The sequence below is a fragment of the Physeter macrocephalus genome, chromosome 2 (assembly GCF_002837175.3).
Source record: "Physeter macrocephalus isolate SW-GA chromosome 2, ASM283717v5, whole genome shotgun sequence".
Taxonomy (NCBI): Eukaryota; Metazoa; Chordata; class Mammalia; order Artiodactyla; family Physeteridae; genus Physeter; species Physeter macrocephalus.
The window spans coordinates 55,911,555-55,932,162 of NC_041215.1; the positions used below are offsets into that span (position 1 = coordinate 55,911,555).

At 45.1% G+C, this 20,608-nt stretch overlaps 1 protein-coding gene across 1 annotated transcript in view; it reads left to right on the forward strand.

Moving 5' to 3' along the window:
• The first annotated feature begins 542 nt into the window (after positions 1–542).
• Positions 543–20,608, forward strand: part of KIF5C (kinesin family member 5C) — a 177,840-nt gene continuing 157,774 nt past the window's right edge. The window contains exon 1 of the mRNA XM_024122294.3: positions 543–878. Coding sequence (XP_023978062.1) covers positions 753–878 — 126 coding nt within the window. The 5' untranslated portion in view covers positions 543–752. The remainder of the gene's footprint in view (positions 879–20,608) is intronic.

The window sequence follows — 20,608 nt, forward strand, 5'->3', positions numbered from 1 at the left end:
GGTTGGACACTGTCTTAAGAGGGGATTTTCCTTTGGGATCATGAAACGATGTAAAGAGATGATATAGACCTCGTTATTAATAGAGATTTTAACCGGGAATACTGGATGTGACATCCATCTGTTATTGACTTGGGCAGCCAGCCAAGACCTGCAGGCTCTCGGAGGTGTCACCCGGGGCACCAACGTTGTCTCCGAAAGCCAACTCCAAGCATCCTTGTCCTTCCACCCGCAGGTGCAATGACTACAAGTCCCAGGACGCTTCGCTCTTGGAGCCTGGGCCGGGGTGGGGCGGATCTCCGCAGTGACGTCACCGTCCCGGGGCGGACCGAGGGAGGGCGGGGCGAAGGGGCGGGGCGGGGCGGAGAGGCGCCGGAGCTCGCTGGTGCTGATGCAGGATGGCTGAGCTCGCAGGAGCCCGGGAGGTCTAAGCCGGGAGAGCCTTGCTCCCTGCGCATCGCCTCGTCCGCCCGCCGCGTGGTCCTGGGCAGGTGGGCCCGGGACGCAGCGCAGGGCCAGGGCAGGGCCAGGGAAGGCAGGTGTGCAGCCGGACGGGCCAAAGGTTGATAGACTGCCCACCTACCAGGTCTCGGAGCGGCCAGAGCTGCCCAGCCCGCCGAGTTCGCGATGACCTGCTGAGAAGCTTCGTCGGAGGCTGCGGGAGGCGGCCTCGTTGCGGGCGGTGCGGTTCTCGACCCCCTCCCTAGTTGTGCGGAACCCCGTCCCCCCGCCCCTTCCCTCTGCCGCCGGCAGAGATGGCGGATCCAGCCGAATGCAGCATCAAAGTGATGTGCCGGTTCCGGCCACTCAACGAAGCTGAGATCCTCCGCGGGGACAAATTCATCCCCAAATTTAAAGGCGATGAGACCGTGGTGATCGGGGTAAGTGGCTGGGAAGTCTGGCCTCCCCTGCTGCTTCGCGCCGCAGCCCTGACGCCCCAGATCAGGCAGAGATGCTCGGGCTACCCCTTCGGACATCCCCTCGGGGCTGCCCTCTAGGGTGGACTTGACGAGAAATCCCCCCCCGTAGTTCCCCCCTGGGCCGGTGGAGGGTCGACTGGGGACCATGGGGCGGGCCCCAGGCGGCGGGGGTCGGGGTGGGGGGCGAGGAAGGGTTCGGCGCCGCCATTGTTATTGGGGTGCGGGCCCGAGTGGGCCCATTGTTCCCCTCCCTGGCCACGCCGCGTGGGTAGTGTGTTCAGGTTACCCTCAAGCCCACGTGTAACCCACAAATGATTCCAGGCATTGGTTCAATTTATCGAACGCTCTGCCTCTTCTCACGAGCTTGGTGAAAGAAAAAAAGGTACTGGAAAAATCCTAGCCTCGGCCCGGAGCTCCCACAGCTGTGCAGAATTGGCTCCCCGCGGCGTTCCTCCTTGCTCTGCACGCGGAAGGCGGGGGATGGGGGAACACTGGTGGCCTTGGTGTCTCCTCCTGCTTCCTCGCAACCCAGGCTGCCCTGGCTTGGACCTCGGTTCTGACCCTTCCTCAATAGGGCGACCCCCACCTGGTGTCCGCAGACCCTCGGGTGTGCTTCACGCTGGGTGGAGAGGAGGCTGTGCGCCCACGTCTGTGGGGCTGGGGGTCCGGAGCGCAACCAAATAGCCTCTGTGCCCAAAGAAGTTACTTTGTGTGGCTGGGGTCCCCCTCCCTCTTGGTCTCCCTTCCCACGTTACCCCTCCCCGCTTCCCTCACCTCCGCAGACTTGGCTGTATTTCTGCAGCGGGGCTGCTGGTGGGGGGAGGGAACACCATTGGGTTTTAGTTCTTAAAGGAATATGTCAAATGAAATAAGCCAGCCTCCCCCCGCTCCACCGCCCTTCCCCCTCCGCTGTCCCCAGCGTGTGTAGCTGATGGTGCCCTCTTTGTATGCGAGTCGCGTGGGGAGGGACCGAGTTAATGGGAGCCTCCCGATCCCTGCTGACACGTTCCTGGCAGCCTGCTCGAGGCTGCTGATGCAGCCTTCCTGGCCTCAGCATTGATTAAGTGATGTCATCCCGTTTACTGAGCATGCTCCGACTCACCCCCTCCCTCCTATTTCCCCCAGTGGCTGGTGTATTTAGGTCAAGTGATTGACAGGTGACCGTTTACTTAGGGTCTCTGCCCGAGTCGGCGTTTCTTAAGCCCCAGAGGCCGACATTTGCCGGCCCAAGCAGCCCCAGCATCTTCGCCAAGGTTGTGCCGCAGTCCCTGGTCAGGGACCTGGGGACTAGCAGGTGCTGGCTGAACCGGAAGACAGGCGCTCTCCGCGCGAGGGAAGCAGAGGCAAGGCTCTGGCCTCAGGGCTTCATCCTGTACCTCCCTTAGGAAGGCAGCTCCTCTTGACGCCCTCTTCTCTCCTCCCAGTTTTCAGTCTTCAGAAAACCGTGACCTCCAAATGCTATGGGGATGGTCGTTCACCCTGAGAGCTGACCTAAGAGGGCAGGAAAGCGGGGTTTTCTATCTGCTTAGTGTTAAATTGAAGAAAAGATGTATGCTACAATTATTGATGAGGAGGAAGATTCTATACTTAATGGCAGACATGGGATAGTGACATATCTATGGCCGGTACGTGGGGCAGATGGGGCAGAGGTGATGGGATACACCTCTAAGCTAGGGTCAGCCTATAGTCTGATTTGCTGTTTCCTGAGCCACGCTATGGTTTAGATAGAGTGGGAGTTACTGGGGACATCTAGTCCCTGCCCCTTGCCTTGTAACAATTTTTTAACAAATAATTGTGCAGCCCTAAAACATGTTCTGATGACCCTATTTTTTCAGAGGTTTTAAAGAAAAGCTGAAGTTGTTTCTTCCCTTTTTCCTCCCTGTCCTCCTTCTCCTTTTCCTTCTTCCTCTTCCTCCTCTTCCTCCATCTTCTAAGGGTGATATACCAGGACTAATGAAGTGGAGTAATAAATCATCCCTCTGATCTGTGTGCAAGGCAGAGATCCTTAGTCTTACAGTTATTCTTCTTTAGTTTTGACACTACTATGAGTATATATTTAATTCCCGTCTACATATTCATGTTATTGAGTGAATAAAGTAAAACAAAGTCACCATATAAAATAACTATACTAAACAAAAAAAAGATTGTGGATACACATGTAGCTCTTCAACTGTAAATTAACATTTTTGATCATCTTACTATAATTCTTCAAAAAAATTTTATTTATTTATTTATTTATTTTTGGCTGCGTTGGGTCTTCGTTGCTGCACACAGGCTTTCTCTGGTTGTGGCGAGCGGGGGCTACTCTTTGTTGCGGTGTGCGGGGTTCTCATCACAGTGGCTTCTCTTTGCGGAGCACGGGCTCTAGGTGTGCAGCGTTCAGTAGTTGTGGCACGTGGGTTCAGTAGTTGTGGCGCACGGGCTTAGTTGCTCCGTGGCTTGTGGGATCTTCCCGGACCAGGGTTCGAACCCATGTTCCCTGCATTGGCAGGCGGATGCTTAACCACTGCGCCACCAGGGAAGTCCCTTACTATAATCCTTTAATACAACAGAGAGTTTTCAGTTTTCTTTAAGATAAATTTTTCTTTGAAATAAAGCATTCATATAGAAAAGTGTTTTCATAAGTGTACAGCTTGATGATTTTTTTAAAATAAACACCCCCTTGTAACCACCTCTTAGACGAAGAAACAGACATTTTCAGGACTGCAGAATTCTCCCTAGTGTCCCTCCCAGTCACTGACTCCCTCTGTCTCAGGGTAATTACTATTCTTTCTTCTAATGCCATAGATTCGTTTAGTTGTTGTGTTTTTTTAAGCTTTATCTACATAAAACCATACAGTATGTTCACTTCTGTGTGTGAGTTCTTTTTTTAAAAAATATTTATTTATTTATTTTTGGCTGTGTTGGGTCTTCGCTTTTGTGCGAAGGCTTTCTCTAGTTGTGGCAAGCGGGGGCCACTCTTCATCTCGGTGCGCAGGCCTCTCACTATCGCTGCCTATCTTGTTGCGGAGCACAGGGTCCAGACGCTCAGGCTCAGTAGTTGTGGCTCATGGGCCTAGTTTCTCCTCGGCATGTGGGATCTTCCCAGACCAGGGCTCGAACCTGTGTCCCCTGCATTGGCAGGCAGATTCTCAACCACTGCGCCACCAGGGAAGCCCTGTGTGTGAGTTCTTGCGTTCAACATTATGCTTGTCAAATTCATCCATGTTGTGGTGTGTAGCTGCACTTTGTTCATCCTCATCGTTCTGTAGTATCTCATTATATGAATATACCACAATTTATTTATCTAGTAACTGGTAGTAACTGTTTGGATAGTTTCCACTTTGGGGCTCTTATGGATGGAGCTGCTATGAACACTGTTTTACACATCTTTCAGTGAGTGTGGTACAGAACAGAAGACTGCCAGATGCTGAAGGGTGCTAGGACCCTTCCCATTCCTAATTAATAATGTGTAACTAAAGGAAGTGACAGTTCTGGCAGCCTGTATCCCACTTTGTACACCAAGTAGAATGGCTCCCAAGTCAATTCAGTAGGAACCATCCCACATGGCTCAGTTGCAGGTGGAGACTGCCTTAGGTGGGCATTCCCTTCCTTGCTTGCAGGGACAGAGATTGTGGGGATGACCAAAGAAGCCCAGAGCCATCCAGAAATGTCACCTTCACTCCCAAGAGAGATGAGTGAAGAATGAATTTCTGTGCAGTTCTCTGTGAGTCCAAATTCAGAATCCCAGACATTCTATTTGTTTTTGAAACTGGGGTGATTTTATTTCCTTTAAAGTCTTGTTCATTTCTTGTGGCGATGTATGCTAAGAGGGAGATTTTGCAGGTGGAGTTCCTAGATTTTTCTTTTTTAAGAAATGTCCTGTCTTGGAGGGATTATCCCTACCATTCTTGCTTTTTTTTTTTTTTTCCCTCGGATCCTGTGCAGAGCTTTCTTTCCCTGACTGCTCCAGCCACAGTCTCTTCCCACTGTGAACTCTTGTAGCATTTATTTTGTATATGATCTCCTGATTTTTTTTCCTTAGATTATTATTAATTTTGATCATATGTTTAATGACATTGTAAGGCATGTGTAGAGACAAGGCCCATCCATGTTTTGCTTCTTTGTACTTCCCAGGGCCTTGCCCATAGAAGGCACTTAATAAATATTTATTGATCTCTTTGTTGAGTCTAGAAACCTTAACTCTGATGTATTTAACATGGACTTTTAATTGACTGTAGGCTGTCAGGGGTAGTTAAAAAATAAGTTTAAAGAGATGTGCTATTCCTTTGAGCAGGCCTGGTAAGAGAGCATATAATACACTTATATGTTATAAGAAAATTGGGAAAGAACTGTATCCAGCTTTGTTAAAAATTAGGAGCGCTAATGACACATGGTGAGCTAGAAGTGGAGGGCGGGGCTGGGGACTCCACATTAATTCTTCAGAGAAAAATATTGGATTTAAAGCATTTCTCAGAATACTCCTCCATTAGCTGCTAAAATTCTGCGTGATTCATCCATTACTTTGAGCTCTGCCTATTGGTTTTGAGGCATCTGTATTGATGGAACTCTGTCTTAGAGAGTTCTCAGTGAGGTTCTTTGAAATGGATTTATACCCTTCAGTTTTGGGCTTTCCTCTTGTTTGCAATCCTGGGACAGCCGGTATTGTTAACCATGGGTGCTTTCCCTGGGGCAGTGTAAGTTTTGACTTGTTTGAAAGCCAAAGCAAAATATTAGCTATAAACCCTGAGCTGGCCTTCGGGTGGAAAGTGGCCTCAGGCTGTAGGAGCTTAGATTAGTTCTGGGCAGTGGACGGGCAGGGAAGGCAGGGGCCAGGACAGAGACAAAATTCCAAGCCTGAGTTATCGTTGTGGAGATTATGGGCTGAAGATGTGAAGAAATATGGCTAGAACTTTTCTTTTTGTCCAAAACAATGGTCTTTTATTTACTTTATTTTATTTTTTTGTACACAGGCCTCTCACTGTTGTGGCCTCTCCCATTGCGGAGCACAGGCTCCGGACGCACAGGCTCAGCGGCCATGGCTCACGGGCCCAGCCGCTCCACGGCATGTGGGATCTTCCCGGACCGGGGCATGAACCCGTGTCCCCTGCATCGGCAGGCGGACTCTCAACCACTGCGCCACCAGGGAAGCCCCAGCAATGGTCTTTTAAAGCAAGAGTATTTTCTTTTAAAATTTATACAGAGTAAAGTCACTTTTTTTGGTGTATAGTTCTATTGTAGGAGTGTGAAAAATACAGAGAGTTGTGTAGCTATGCTGTATTAGTTTTCTGTTGCTGCTGTAACAAATTACAACAAATTTAAAGGCTTAAAATGATACAAGTTTGTTATCACACAGCTTCCGTAGGTCATGTGGACAAAGGATGTTGCCTGCCATTGATGGTGCACCCTGAGGGGAATTCAGGACATAGAAAAACAGAATACTGGCCCTAGATAGTTAAGATGCATGTCAAAGGAATGTTTTCCTTAGCCCAGACTCTTTCATCTTCCCATACATAGGAAAGCACTAAAATCATTAATTTGAGATGTCTCTTTGTTGTGATTAGCAGTAATCTTTTGATGTTCCACTACATAGTTCTGTTTTGTTTTGTTTTTTTCCCCTGCAAAAACTCCTGTATATCCCGACTCCTCCCTTACCTCTTTGGAACAGTCCCTCAGAGCTATCTGAGAGGCTGCCATCCCGGGCTATAGTCCTCAGTAAATGCCCTAAATAAAACATATTTCTCAGCTTTTAGGTTGTGCTTTTTTTTTTTTTTCAGTCGACAATCAGAAGTCCATCAATTCAGCTGGTTTCTCTGTTTAGAGTCTCACAAGGTCAAGACCAAGGTGTTGGCAGGGCCATGTTCTTTTCTGGAGGGTCTGGGAGAAAATTCATTTCTTTGCTCATTCAGGTTGTTGGCAGAATTCAGTTCCTTGCGGTTGTAGGACTGAGGTCCCCATCCCCTTGCTGGCTGTCAGCCTGGGCTGTTCTTAGCTTCTAGAGGCCACTCGCAGGTACTGGCCACATGGCCCCCTTCCTCTACCTTAGGAGCCAGCAGTGGGTTGATTCCCTCTCACGCTTCAAATTTCTCCTGCCTCTTCTTCCATGGCTTGTCTCTCTCACTGACTCCTCTGCCTCCCTCTTTCACTTTTCAGGGCCCACTTGGTTACACTAAGCCCAGCCAGATAATATGGGATAATCTCCCTGATATAAGGGCAGCTGATTAACAATCTTAATTCCATCTGCAAAGTTCCTTTTATCCTGTAACTTTCACATATTCACAGATTCCAGGGATTAGTGTGGACATCTTTTGAGCCATTATTCTGCCTCCACATACCATACTCAAGATACAAAACAATTTCATCACTCCAAAAAAAAAAAAAATGTCCTCATGCCCCACCTCTGTAATCAAACCTTCTCCGCTCTCTTAACCCCTGGCAACTATTTATCTGTTCTTCCTCTGTATAATTTTTGCCTTTTCCAAATTGTATATATAAAAATGGAATCATAAATTTAATTATCTTTTTGATCTTGGGTCCTTTGAGGTTTAGGTTGTTGTAGCATGTATCAATAGTTCATTCCTTTTTATTGCTTAGTGGTATTCCTTTATACAGGTTTGTCACAGTTTGTTTATCCATTCACCTGTTGAAGGACATTTGTGTTGTTTCCAATCTGGCATGATTCTGAAAAAAGCTGTTATAAACCTTTAAATATAGGTTCTTGTGTGAGTATAAATTTTTTATTTCTCTTGGGTAAACACCCAGGAGTGGGATTACTACAATAGATCATATTGTAACTATATGTTTAACTCTCAGAAATTGCCAGTTTTCCAAAGTGCTTGTACCATTTTGTGTTCCCACCTAAAAGCGGTAACATTTTAAGCCAGACTTTTAAAGAATGTATTCAGTCACTGTGTCTAGGGAATACTAACAGTAGTGTTTAGTAGTGTCAAGATATATCAGTCCTTCATTTTCTTATGCCCTAAATTCAGAGATGTTTACATGAGATGTTACATGTTTAGAAGATTTAGTGGTTTCCTGTAAATCTACCCTCTGAAACCCTGGAATGAGTGAACACAGGAGAGTAGCTATAATCTGGCATGTGTCACTGGAGGCCACTCATGGTGGTGGTGAGCACACAGTCGATGCTACGACTGGGGTTGGTAGAGGCAGCGGGGAGAGTCAGACAGAACGGAGTGTGGATTCACTAGCTCTCTGGGGGGCATTTATCAAGTTGCTTAGCTTTCCTGGGCCTCAGTTTGGTCATATTTAAGGTGGAGATAATTACTTATGTCACAGGGTCATTGGGATGAAATGAAGTGGTCAAAACAGGGTCTAGCACAGAGAAAATGCTCAATAAATGCTAATTATCTCCCACGTTTCCTATTCCCCTTTTAATTTTCCTCATTTTCAGAATTAGCCTTGCCTCCCAAAATTACTGCCCTTAACTCTGGCTAGCCCCTGAAAGCCCTTCTTGCATCCTCATTTCCTAGGAACTGGTTCACCCCATTCTGCTTGGAATAGCCACTCTTTTCCTCTTACCTGTGGAATTCCTAACCATTGGAAGGCAGAGCTCAGGTTCCATTTGCTCATAGACTATATCAGCTGTTCCTATTATCTGCAATGATCACACATAGGTGTGTGCACGCGCATGCGTGTGTATATCCTCCTCCTGTAAATTGCAAGCTTCTGAGAAGCAGGAGCTGTTTTTTTACATCTTTGTCCCCTTTTCTGTCATTTTCCTGTTGCTTAGTAAGTGTATTTTGATTGACAGTTCTGTCTTCCCCGCTTCCCTGCCTGGAATCAAGTCTCCCTAAATGCCAATTTCTGCATTTCCTTAAATAACTTGGGCATCACTGGGGATTTCCCTCAGCTTCCACCTGTGCTTGTCTGGCCTAACTCCCCTGTTTGATGACATTGTTTTGCATCCTTGGCTTTTCTCCTCCCTTCATAATAGGAAACCTCCCCCACCTTTGGGTTCCCTTTAGTACGGGCCTCAGGTTTCTCACCTGTGTCTACTTGTTACACAAGCAAAAACAAAACTACATCCTCTAATGGTTTCTCTTGAGTTAAAAAAGAAGAAAAAAAGCTCCCTGACAGATCCAATTTCACCTGATTTCTCTCAGGTTTTCCATAGAGTCCTATTTTTGTGGCTGAGGAAGCTCCTCCCTTAACCCATTTGCTGCACATCAACCAAGTTCCTTTCAGTAGGAAGAGAGATGTTGAGTTTGTGGTTATTTGCAAATATTGCAGAGCTTGGGAGAAAATAGAGTTTTAGATTCATCTTACTATCCCCAGCACCAAACTTGGACGTGAGGCAGACAGCCCAGGACCATCATTTCCCAGCTCTGCGACTTCTTAGCTTTATGAACTTGGACAAATTGCTACACCAGGCTGTTTCAGTTTCCCAGCCTGTGAAATGGGGATAATAACACTCTCCACCTTGTGACAGTTACATGAGCTAATGTGTGTAGATTGCCAAGTATGGTGCCTGGTTCAGAAAATGTACACTGTTGTAAAGACCCACAATGGTTATTTCTCTGCACACTTGTCAGACTGACTAATCTGGAGAAAGCCCTAGACCCTTCACAGGTGCCCTGGTCCCTTCAGGTTGTGTTAAAGAAAAAATTATTCTCACACTTGTAAAGATAGTAAGGAAGACTTGTAGTAGGGGGTCGATAGTACTGCAATAGGGAAGAGAAATCAGGCTCAATTTCAAGTACAAGTGGAGCAGGTTGGTGGGGGGATAGGTGGATGGACGGTCACTAAGAGGGGACATGAAAGGTAAGGGGGATTCTTGCTGAACTGACCTAATAGGATTCTTGCTGCCGGCAGGCCAGATATCAACGTTTTAAGATACAAGTATTGCGGTATCGAGGGTGATTAGATATTGACGGTGGTGGGGGGGATCCTCTCTAAACTGCCTTAGCAGGAGTCTTGCTCAAATTGGACTCTGAAAGGACAGACATGGAAGTCCAAGGTCAAGGCCCAGTTGAGAAGAGGGCTCAGAGGAGCCTGACTAAAGTTTGATCAAGGAGAGAGTCTTGGGACTTCCCTGGTGGTCCAGCGGTTAAGACTTCACGCTTACACTGCAGGGTTCAGTCCCTGGTTGGGGAACTAAGATCCTGCATGTCATGTGGCACGGTCAAAAATAAAGGGAGAGAGTCTTGCTCATTTGGAACCCAGATGCTTCAGTGGGGGCATTCGAGACCTCCATCCCCTGGGCCTACCTACCTTCCTAACCTCACCCCCAACCCCATGTTACATCTGGGCTTCTGTTCCCCTAAAATATCAGGCTTCTCAACATCTGCCCTTCACCGCCACAGCTGCCCACATCCCACATGCCTGGGATGACCGTCCTCAAAGTGTACCCACATGGCAACGTCCACTCGCCTTTAGAATCTCATCCCATGGTGCCTTTTCTGAATGCTTTTTTGACCAGCTCCTCTCCCCCTCCACCCCGCCACCCTGGCCATGTTAGATGCTTCTTCCTTGCACCCCTTGTACCACACCGGACTCCTGTCAGACCTCCCCCACTCCTGCATTTCATTTATTTGGGTATAAGTGTCCTTTCCCCCAATTAGACTAAACCCCTTGGAGGGCAGGAAGTGTGTGCCCTTCGTTTCCATCTGCAAGTCCTGGACTAGTAGCTGGAATAGAGTAGTCGCTCTGTACAAGATGTCTTTTGAAAGAAGTGAAAGAACGCTGGCCCTCCTAGGCTGTCAGATGTCCGAGCCTGGAGTTATTTGCTTGGATTTTTACCTTTGACCTCTGTCTAGCTCTGGTAACTTCTTTCCTGCTTTGGACATCTTCATGGTTTTGTTGTTGTTGTCTTAAAAGAAATAGCTTTTTCAGGCGTCCTGATATATGCTCACTGAAAAAACCTCAGACCGTGCAGAAAAACGTGAGGGAGAAGGTAAAATTCACTTTTAATAATTTTATGAACCAGAAGACATCATTGTTAACATCTTATTGTTTATTCCAGCTCTTTTCTATTCTATAGGAAACATACTTTGTTTTAAAATGAAGATATGATTTTATAAAATCTGTTTTGAAACCCAGCATTTTACTTAACGGTATACCTCAGACATCAGCATTTTTAAAGGTTGTATATAATTCCATATGTGTCTAATCAGTACTTTAACCATTTTCTACTGATGGACATTTGTTTCTTTTCTGTTTTATTTTTCAGTTATAAACAAAGGTGTGATAAACATCAGCGTATGCATCTCTGTGTGCTCTTGCCCAATTCTTTGTTAGAATACGAATTAACATTTTTGATCATCTTACTATAATTCTTCAAAAAAATTTTATTTATTTATTTATTTATTTTTGGCTGCGTTGGGTCTTCGTTGCTGCACACAGGCTTTCTCTGGTTGTGGCGAGCGGGGGCTACTCTTTGTTGCGGTGTGCGGGGTTCTCATCACAGTGGCTTCTCTTTGCGGAGCACGGGCTCTAGGTGTGCAGCGTTCAGTAGTTGTGGCACGTGGGTTCAGTAGTTGTGGCGCACGGGCTTAGTTGCTCCGTGGCTTGTGGGATCTTCCCGGACCAGGGTTCGAACCCATGTTCCCTGCATTGGCAGGCGGATGCTTAACCACTGCGCCACCAGGGAAGTCCCTTACTATAATCCTTTAATACAACAGAGAGTTTTCAGTTTTCTTTAAGATAAATTTTTCTTTGAAATAAAGCATTCATATAGAAAAGTGTTTTCATAAGTGTACAGCTTGATGATTTTTTAAAAATAAACACCCCCTTGTAACCACCTCTTAGACGAAGAAACAGACATTTTCAGGACTGCAGAATTCTCCCTAGTGTCCCTCCCAGTCACTGACTCCCTCTGTCTCAGGGTAATTACTATTCTTTCTTCTAATGCCATAGATTCGTTTAGTTGTTGTGTTTTTTTAAGCTTTATCTACATAAAACCATACAGTATGTTCACTTCTGTGTGTGAGTTCTTTTTTTAAAAAATATTTATTTATTTATTTTTGGCTGTGTTGGGTCTTCGCTTTTGTGCGAAGGCTTTCTCTAGTTGTGGCAAGCGGGGGCCACTCTTCATCTCGGTGCGCAGGCCTCTCACTATCGCTGCCTATCTTGTTGCGGAGCACAGGGTCCAGACGCTCAGGCTCAGTAGTTGTGGCTCATGGGCCTAGTTTCTCCTCGGCATGTGGGATCTTCCCAGACCAGGGCTCGAACCTGTGTCCCCTGCATTGGCAGGCAGATTCTCAACCACTGCGCCACCAGGGAAGCCCTGTGTGTGAGTTCTTGCGTTCAACATTATGCTTGTCAAATTCATCCATGTTGTGGTGTGTAGCTGCACTTTGTTCATCCTCATCGTTCTGTAGTATCTCATTATATGAATATACCACAATTTATTTATCTAGTAACTGGTAGTAACTGTTTGGATAGTTTCCACTTTGGGGCTCTTATGGATGGAGCTGCTATGAACACTGTTTTACACATCTTTCAGTGAGTGTGGTACAGAACAGAAGACTGCCAGATGCTGAAGGGTGCTAGGACCCTTCCCATTCCTAATTAATAATGTGTAACTAAAGGAAGTGACAGTTCTGGCAGCCTGTATCCCACTTTGTACACCAAGTAGAATGGCTCCCAAGTCAATTCAGTAGGAACCATCCCACATGGCTCAGTTGCAGGTGGAGACTGCCTTAGGTGGGCATTCCCTTCCTTGCTTGCAGGGACAGAGATTGTGGGGATGACCAAAGAAGCCCAGAGCCATCCAGAAATGTCACCTTCACTCCCAAGAGAGATGAGTGAAGAATGAATTTCTGTGCAGTTCTCTGTGAGTCCAAATTCAGAATCCCAGACATTCTATTTGTTTTTGAAACTGGGGTGATTTTATTTCCTTTAAAGTCTTGTTCATTTCTTGTGGCGATGTATGCTAAGAGGGAGATTTTGCAGGTGGAGTTCCTAGATTTTTCTTTTTTAAGAAATGTCCTGTCTTGGAGGGATTATCCCTACCATTCTTGCTTTTTTTTTTTTTTTCCCTCGGATCCTGTGCAGAGCTTTCTTTCCCTGACTGCTCCAGCCACAGTCTCTTCCCACTGTGAACTCTTGTAGCATTTATTTTGTATATGATCTCCTGATTTTTTTTCCTTAGATTATTATTAATTTTGATCATATGTTTAATGACATTGTAAGGCATGTGTAGAGACAAGGCCCATCCATGTTTTGCTTCTTTGTACTTCCCAGGGCCTTGCCCATAGAAGGCACTTAATAAATATTTATTGATCTCTTTGTTGAGTCTAGAAACCTTAACTCTGATGTATTTAACATGGACTTTTAATTGACTGTAGGCTGTCAGGGGTAGTTAAAAAATAAGTTTAAAGAGATGTGCTATTCCTTTGAGCAGGCCTGGTAAGAGAGCATATAATACACTTATATGTTATAAGAAAATTGGGAAAGAACTGTATCCAGCTTTGTTAAAAATTAGGAGCGCTAATGACACATGGTGAGCTAGAAGTGGAGGGCGGGGCTGGGGACTCCACATTAATTCTTCAGAGAAAAATATTGGATTTAAAGCATTTCTCAGAATACTCCTCCATTAGCTGCTAAAATTCTGCGTGATTCATCCATTACTTTGAGCTCTGCCTATTGGTTTTGAGGCATCTGTATTGATGGAACTCTGTCTTAGAGAGTTCTCAGTGAGGTTCTTTGAAATGGATTTATACCCTTCAGTTTTGGGCTTTCCTCTTGTTTGCAATCCTGGGACAGCCGGTATTGTTAACCATGGGTGCTTTCCCTGGGGCAGTGTAAGTTTTGACTTGTTTGAAAGCCAAAGCAAAATATTAGCTATAAACCCTGAGCTGGCCTTCGGGTGGAAAGTGGCCTCAGGCTGTAGGAGCTTAGATTAGTTCTGGGCAGTGGACGGGCAGGGAAGGCAGGGGCCAGGACAGAGACAAAATTCCAAGCCTGAGTTATCGTTGTGGAGATTATGGGCTGAAGATGTGAAGAAATATGGCTAGAACTTTTCTTTTTGTCCAAAACAATGGTCTTTTATTTACTTTATTTTATTTTTTTGTACACAGGCCTCTCACTGTTGTGGCCTCTCCCATTGCGGAGCACAGGCTCCGGACGCACAGGCTCAGCGGCCATGGCTCACGGGCCCAGCCGCTCCACGGCATGTGGGATCTTCCCGGACCGGGGCATGAACCCGTGTCCCCTGCATCGGCAGGCGGACTCTCAACCACTGCGCCACCAGGGAAGCCCCAGCAATGGTCTTTTAAAGCAAGAGTATTTTCTTTTAAAATTTATACAGAGTAAAGTCACTTTTTTTGGTGTATAGTTCTATTGTAGGAGTGTGAAAAATACAGAGAGTTGTGTAGCTATGCTGTATTAGTTTTCTGTTGCTGCTGTAACAAATTACAACAAATTTAAAGGCTTAAAATGATACAAGTTTGTTATCACACAGCTTCCGTAGGTCATGTGGACAAAGGATGTTGCCTGCCATTGATGGTGCACCCTGAGGGGAATTCAGGACATAGAAAAACAGAATACTGGCCCTAGATAGTTAAGATGCATGTCAAAGGAATGTTTTCCTTAGCCCAGACTCTTTCATCTTCCCATACATAGGAAAGCACTAAAATCATTAATTTGAGATGTCTCTTTGTTGTGATTAGCAGTAATCTTTTGATGTTCCACTACATAGTTCTGTTTTGTTTTGTTTTTTTCCCCTGCAAAAACTCCTGTATATCCCGACTCCTCCCTTACCTCTTTGGAACAGTCCCTCAGAGCTATCTGAGAGGCTGCCATCTCAGGCTTTAGTCCTCAATAAAGCCAACGAACAAAACATAATTCTCAACTTTTAGGTTGTACATCTTTTTCAGTCAACAGTCTGTAATTTCTTAATTATAGCAACACAAATTATAAATTACCCTGTTTGGACAAAGAGCATAAGAACAGAAGGTGTGGCTGGTCAGCATAGAAGAATAAAGTACAAAAGCCTGATGCTGGCAGTGTTTATTCAGTACCACCTAGAAAGAGAGACAATAAATCCTGGATACATGAATTTTTCAGTCACTGGGAAAATGCACTCCATAATGGAGCAGAGGTGATTCTCCGGAAATCACCAGAACCAGGAAAATAGCCCTTAAGGCTATCCATTTCCTTTGCTCCAATTTCTCGCTCTCAAAGCAAACTTTTGATTGTTATTTTGGCTTTTCCTGTATATCCCGACTCCTCCCTTACCTCTTTGGAACAGTCCCTCAGAGCTATCTGAGAGGCTGCCATCCCGGGCTATAGTCCTCAGTAAATGCCCTAAATAAAACATATTTCTCAGCTTTTAGGTTGTGCTTTTTTTTTTTTTTCAGTCGACAATCAGAAGTCCATCAATTCAGCTGGTTTCTCTGTTTAGAGTCTCACAAGGTCAAGACCAAGGTGTTGGCAGGGCCATGTTCTTTTCTGGAGGGTCTGGGAGAAAATTCATTTCTTTGCTCATTCAGGTTGTTGGCAGAATTCAGTTCCTTGCGGTTGTAGGACTGAGGTCCCCATCCCCTTGCTGGCTGTCAGCCTGGGCTGTTCTTAGCTTCTAGAGGCCACTCGCAGGTACTGGCCACATGGCCCCCTTCCTCTACCTTAGGAGCCAGCAGTGGGTTGATTCCCTCTCACGCTTCAAATTTCTCCTGCCTCTTCTTCCATGGCTTGTCTCTCTCACTGACTCCTCTGCCTCCCTCTTTCACTTTTCAGGGCCCACTTGGTTACACTAAGCCCAGCCAGATAATATGGGATAATCTCCCTGATATAAGGGCAGCTGATTAACAATCTTAATTCCATCTGCAAAGTTCCTTTTATCCTGTAACTTTCACATATTCACAGATTCCAGGGATTAGTGTGGACATCTTTTGAGCCATTATTCTGCCTCCACATACCATACTCAAGATACAAAACAATTTCATCACTCCAAAAAAAAAAAAAATGTCCTCATGCCCCACCTCTGTAATCAAACCTTCTCCGCTCTCTTAACCCCTGGCAACTATTTATCTGTTCTTCCTCTGTATAATTTTTGCCTTTTCCAAATTGTATATATAAAAATGGAATCATAAATTTAATTATCTTTTTGATCTTGGGTCCTTTGAGGTTTAGGTTGTTGTAGCATGTATCAATAGTTCATTCCTTTTTATTGCTTAGTGGTATTCCTTTATACAGGTTTGTCACAGTTTGTTTATCCATTCACCTGTTGAAGGACATTTGTGTTGTTTCCAATCTGGCATGATTCTGAAAAAAGCTGTTATAAACCTTTAAATATAGGTTCTTGTGTGAGTATAAATTTTTTATTTCTCTTGGGTAAACACCCAGGAGTGGGATTACTACAATAGATCATATTGTAACTATATGTTTAACTCTCAGAAATTGCCAGTTTTCCAAAGTGCTTGTACCATTTTGTGTTCCCACCTAAAAGCGGTAACATTTTAAGCCAGACTTTTAAAGAATGTATTCAGTCACTGTGTCTAGGGAATACTAACAGTAGTGTTTAGTAGTGTCAAGATATATCAGTCCTTCATTTTCTTATGCCCTAAATTCAGAGATGTTTACATGAGATGTTACATGTTTAGAAGATTTAGTGGTTTCCTGTAAATCTACCCTCTGAAACCCTGGAATGAGTGAACACAGGAGAGTAGCTATAATCTGGCATGTGTCACTGGAGGCCACTCATGGTGGTGGTGAGCACACAGTCGATGCTACGACTGGGGTTGGTAGAGGCAGCGGGGAGAGTCAGACAGAACGGAGTGTGGATTCACTAGCTCTCTGGGGGGCATTTATCAAGTTGCTTAGCTTTCCTGGGCCTCAGTTTGGTCATATTTAAGGTGGAGATAATTACTTATGTCACAGGGTCATTGGGATGAAATGAAGTGGTCAAAACAGGGTCTAGCACAGAGAAAATGCTCAATAAATGCTAATTATCTCCCACGTTTCCTATTCCCCTTTTAATTTTCCTCATTTTCAGAATTAGCCTTGCCTCCCAAAATTACTGCCCTTAACTCTGGCTAGCCCCTGAAAGCCCTTCTTGCATCCTCATTTCCTAGGAACTGGTTCACCCCATTCTGCTTGGAATAGCCACTCTTTTCCTCTTACCTGTGGAATTCCTAACCATTGGAAGGCAGAGCTCAGGTTCCATTTGCTCATAGACTATATCAGCTGTTCCTATTATCTGCAATGATCACACATAGGTGTGTGCACGCGCATGCGTGTGTATATCCTCCTCCTGTAAATTGCAAGCTTCTGAGAAGCAGGAGCTGTTTTTTTACATCTTTGTCGCCTTTTCTGTCATTTTGCTGTTGCTTAGTAAGTGTATTTTGATTGACAGTTCTGTCTTCCCCGCTTCCCTGCCTGGAATCAAGTCTCCCTAAATGCCAATTTCTGCATTTCCTTAAATAACTTGGGCATCACTGGGGATTTCCCTCAGCTTCCACCTGTGCTTGTCTGGCCTAACTCCCCTGTTTAATGACAGTGTTTTGCATCCTTGGCTTTTCTCCTCCCTTCATAATAGGAAACCTCCCCCACCTTTGGGTTCCCTTTAGTACGGGCCTCAGGTTTCTCACCTGTGTCTACTTGTTACACAAGCAAAAACAAAACTACATCCTCTAATGGTTTCTCTTGAGTTAAAAAAGAAGAAAAAAAGCTCCCTGACAGATCCAATTTCACCTGATTTCTCTCAGGTTTTCCATAGAGTCCTATTTTTGTGGCTGAGGAAGCTCCTCCCTTAACCCATTTGCTGCACATCAACCAAGTTCCTTTCAGTAGGAAGAGAGATGTTGAGTTTGTGGTTATTTGCAAATATTGCAGAGCTTGGGAGAAAATAGAGTTTTAGATTCATCTTACTATCCCCAGCACCAAACTTGGACGTGAGGCAGACAGCCCAGGACCATCATTTCCCAGCTCTGCGACTTCTTAGCTTTATGAACTTGGACAAATTGCTACACCAGGCTGTTTCAGTTTCCCAGCCTGTGAAATGGGGATAATAACACTCTCCACCTTGTGACAGTTACATGAGCTAATGTGTGTAGATTGCCAAGTATGGTGCCTGGTTCAGAAAATGTACACTGTTGTAAAGACCCACAATGGTTATTTCTCTGCACACTTGTCAGACTGACTAATCTGGAGAAAGCCCTAGACCCTTCACAGGTGCCCTGGTCCCTTCAGGTTGTGTTAAAGAAAAAATTATTCTCACACTTGTAAAGCTAGTAAGGAAGACTTGTAGTAGGGGGTCGATAGTACTGCAATAGGGAAGAGAAATCAGGCTCAATTTCAAGTACAAGTGGAGCAGGTTGGTGGGGGGATAGGTGGATGGACGGTCACTAAGAGGGGACATGAAAGGTAAGGGGGATTCTTGCTGAACTGACCTAATAGGATTCTTGCTGCCGGCAGGCCAGATATCAACGTTTTAAGATACAAGTATTGCGGTATCGAGGGTGATTAGATATTGACGGTGGTGGGGGGGATCCTCTCTAAACTGCCTTAGCAGGAGTCTTGCTCAAATTGGACTCTGAAAGGACAGACATGGAAGTCCAAGGTCAAGGCCCAGTTGAGAAGAGGGCTCAGAGGAGCCTGACTAAAGTTTGATCAAGGAGAGAGTCTTGGGACTTCCCTGGTGGTCCAGCGGTTAAGACTTCACGTTTACACTGCAGGGTTCAGTCCCTGGTTGGGGAACTAAGATCCTGCATGTCATGTGGCACGGTCAAAAATAAAGGGAGAGAGTCTTGCTCATTTGGAACCCAGATGCTTCAGTGGGGGCATTCGAGACCTCCATCCCCTGGGCCTACCTACCTTCCTAACCTCACCCCCAACCCCATGTTACATCTGGGCTTCTGTTCCCCTAAAATATCAGGCTTCTCAACATCTGCCCTTCACCGCCACAGCTGCCCACATCCCACATGCCTGGGATGACCGTCCTCAAAGTGTACCCACATGGCAACGTCCACTCGCCTTTAGAATCTCATCCCATGGTGCCTTTTCTGAATGCTTTTTTGACCAGCTCCTCTCCCCCTCCACCCCGCCACCCTGGCCATGTTAGATGCTTCTTCCTTGCACCCCTTGTACCACACCGGACTCCTGTCAGACCTCCCCCACTCCTGCATTTCATTTATTTGGGTATAAGTGTCCTTTCCCCCAATTAGACTAAACCCCTTGGAGGGCAGGAAGTGTGTGCCCTTCGTTTCCATCTGCAAGTCCTGGACTAGTAGCTGGAATAGAGTAGTCGCTCTGTACAAGATGTCTTTTGAAAGAAGTGAAAGAACGCTGGCCCTCCTAGGCTGTCAGATGTCCGAGCCTGGAGTTATTTGCTTGGATTTTTACCTTTGACCTCTGTCTAGCTCTGGTAACTTCTTTCCTGCTTTGGACATCTTCATGGTTTTGTTGTTGTTGTCTTAAAAGAAATAGCTTTTTCAGGCGTCCTGATATATGCTCACTGAAAAAACCTCAGACCGTGCAGAAAAACGTGAGGGAGAAGGTAAAATTCACTTTTAATAATTTTATGAACCAGAAGACATCATTGTTAACATCTTATTGTTTATTCCAGCTCTTTTCTATTCTATAGGAAACATACTTTGTTTTAAAATGAAGATATGATTTTATAAAATCTGTTTTGAAACCCAGCATTTTACTTAACGGTATACCTCAGACATCAGCATTTTTAAAGGTTGTATATAATTCCATATGTGTCTAATCAGTACTTTAACCATTTTCTACTGATGGACATTTGTTTCTTTTCTGTTTTATTTTTCAGTTATAAACAAAGGTGTGATAAACATCAGCGTATGCATCTCTGTGTGCTCTTGCCCAATTCTTTGTTAGAATACGTTCCTAGAATTGGGATTGCTGAGTAAAAGGATATAGATGATTTTAAGGTATCCACAGTTTTTGAGGGGGAGCGATTTAGAGATGATGAATTGTCTTCTGTTTTATATTCTCACTTCTTTGCCCCATGGCAAACTCCACGGGGTTGGTGCCAATTTGTCTCATAAGACATCCCTTCATACCTCAGCTAAATTAAATTCTTACCAAGAGCGTGTGCTTCGTCATGCACTGTTAACCCATAGATCCAGAACACGGCAATGTCTTCAGATTTTTAATGTAAACCATAGGATTTTGTAGGCTGTCTCTTGTCAGTTTCAATATCCTAAAGGATGTTGTTTCTTGGAGGTGATCAAAAGCTAAATCTGTCTCTTGAGACAGCGAGAGATAGAGGTCAAGATTGTAGTCTTAAAGAAAACTAGGGTGGATGTGTCCTTTCTTCTTGGAGCTAACAGTGAACGGCCTGTGATATCTTCCAGGCAATGGTAAGTTGAGAAGGGATATAATAGCCCTCCCAAAAAAGCCCTAGAAAGAGCTTTTTTTTTTTTTTCCCTTTTCCTTTGATTACTAGGTACTCTTAAACAAAGCTTACATAAAATTTCAAGCATACACCAAAGTGGAAAGAATATCAAAATATACCCCCGTGAATCTATCAACCAGTTTTAGCTATCATCAACAAATGGGCTAATCTGATTTTTTCTATACACCCCTAACCTTTTCTCCCCAAATCACTCAATTATTTTAAAGTGAAATCTCGTGTCTTACATTACTCTATCCCTAAACTTTAATAGATATCTCTACAAGATCAGGACTCTTTTTTTTTTTTGTGTGTGGTATGCGGGCCTCCCTCTGCTGCGGCCTCTCCCGTTGCGGAGCACAGGCTCCGGACGCGCAGCCTCAGCGGCCATGGC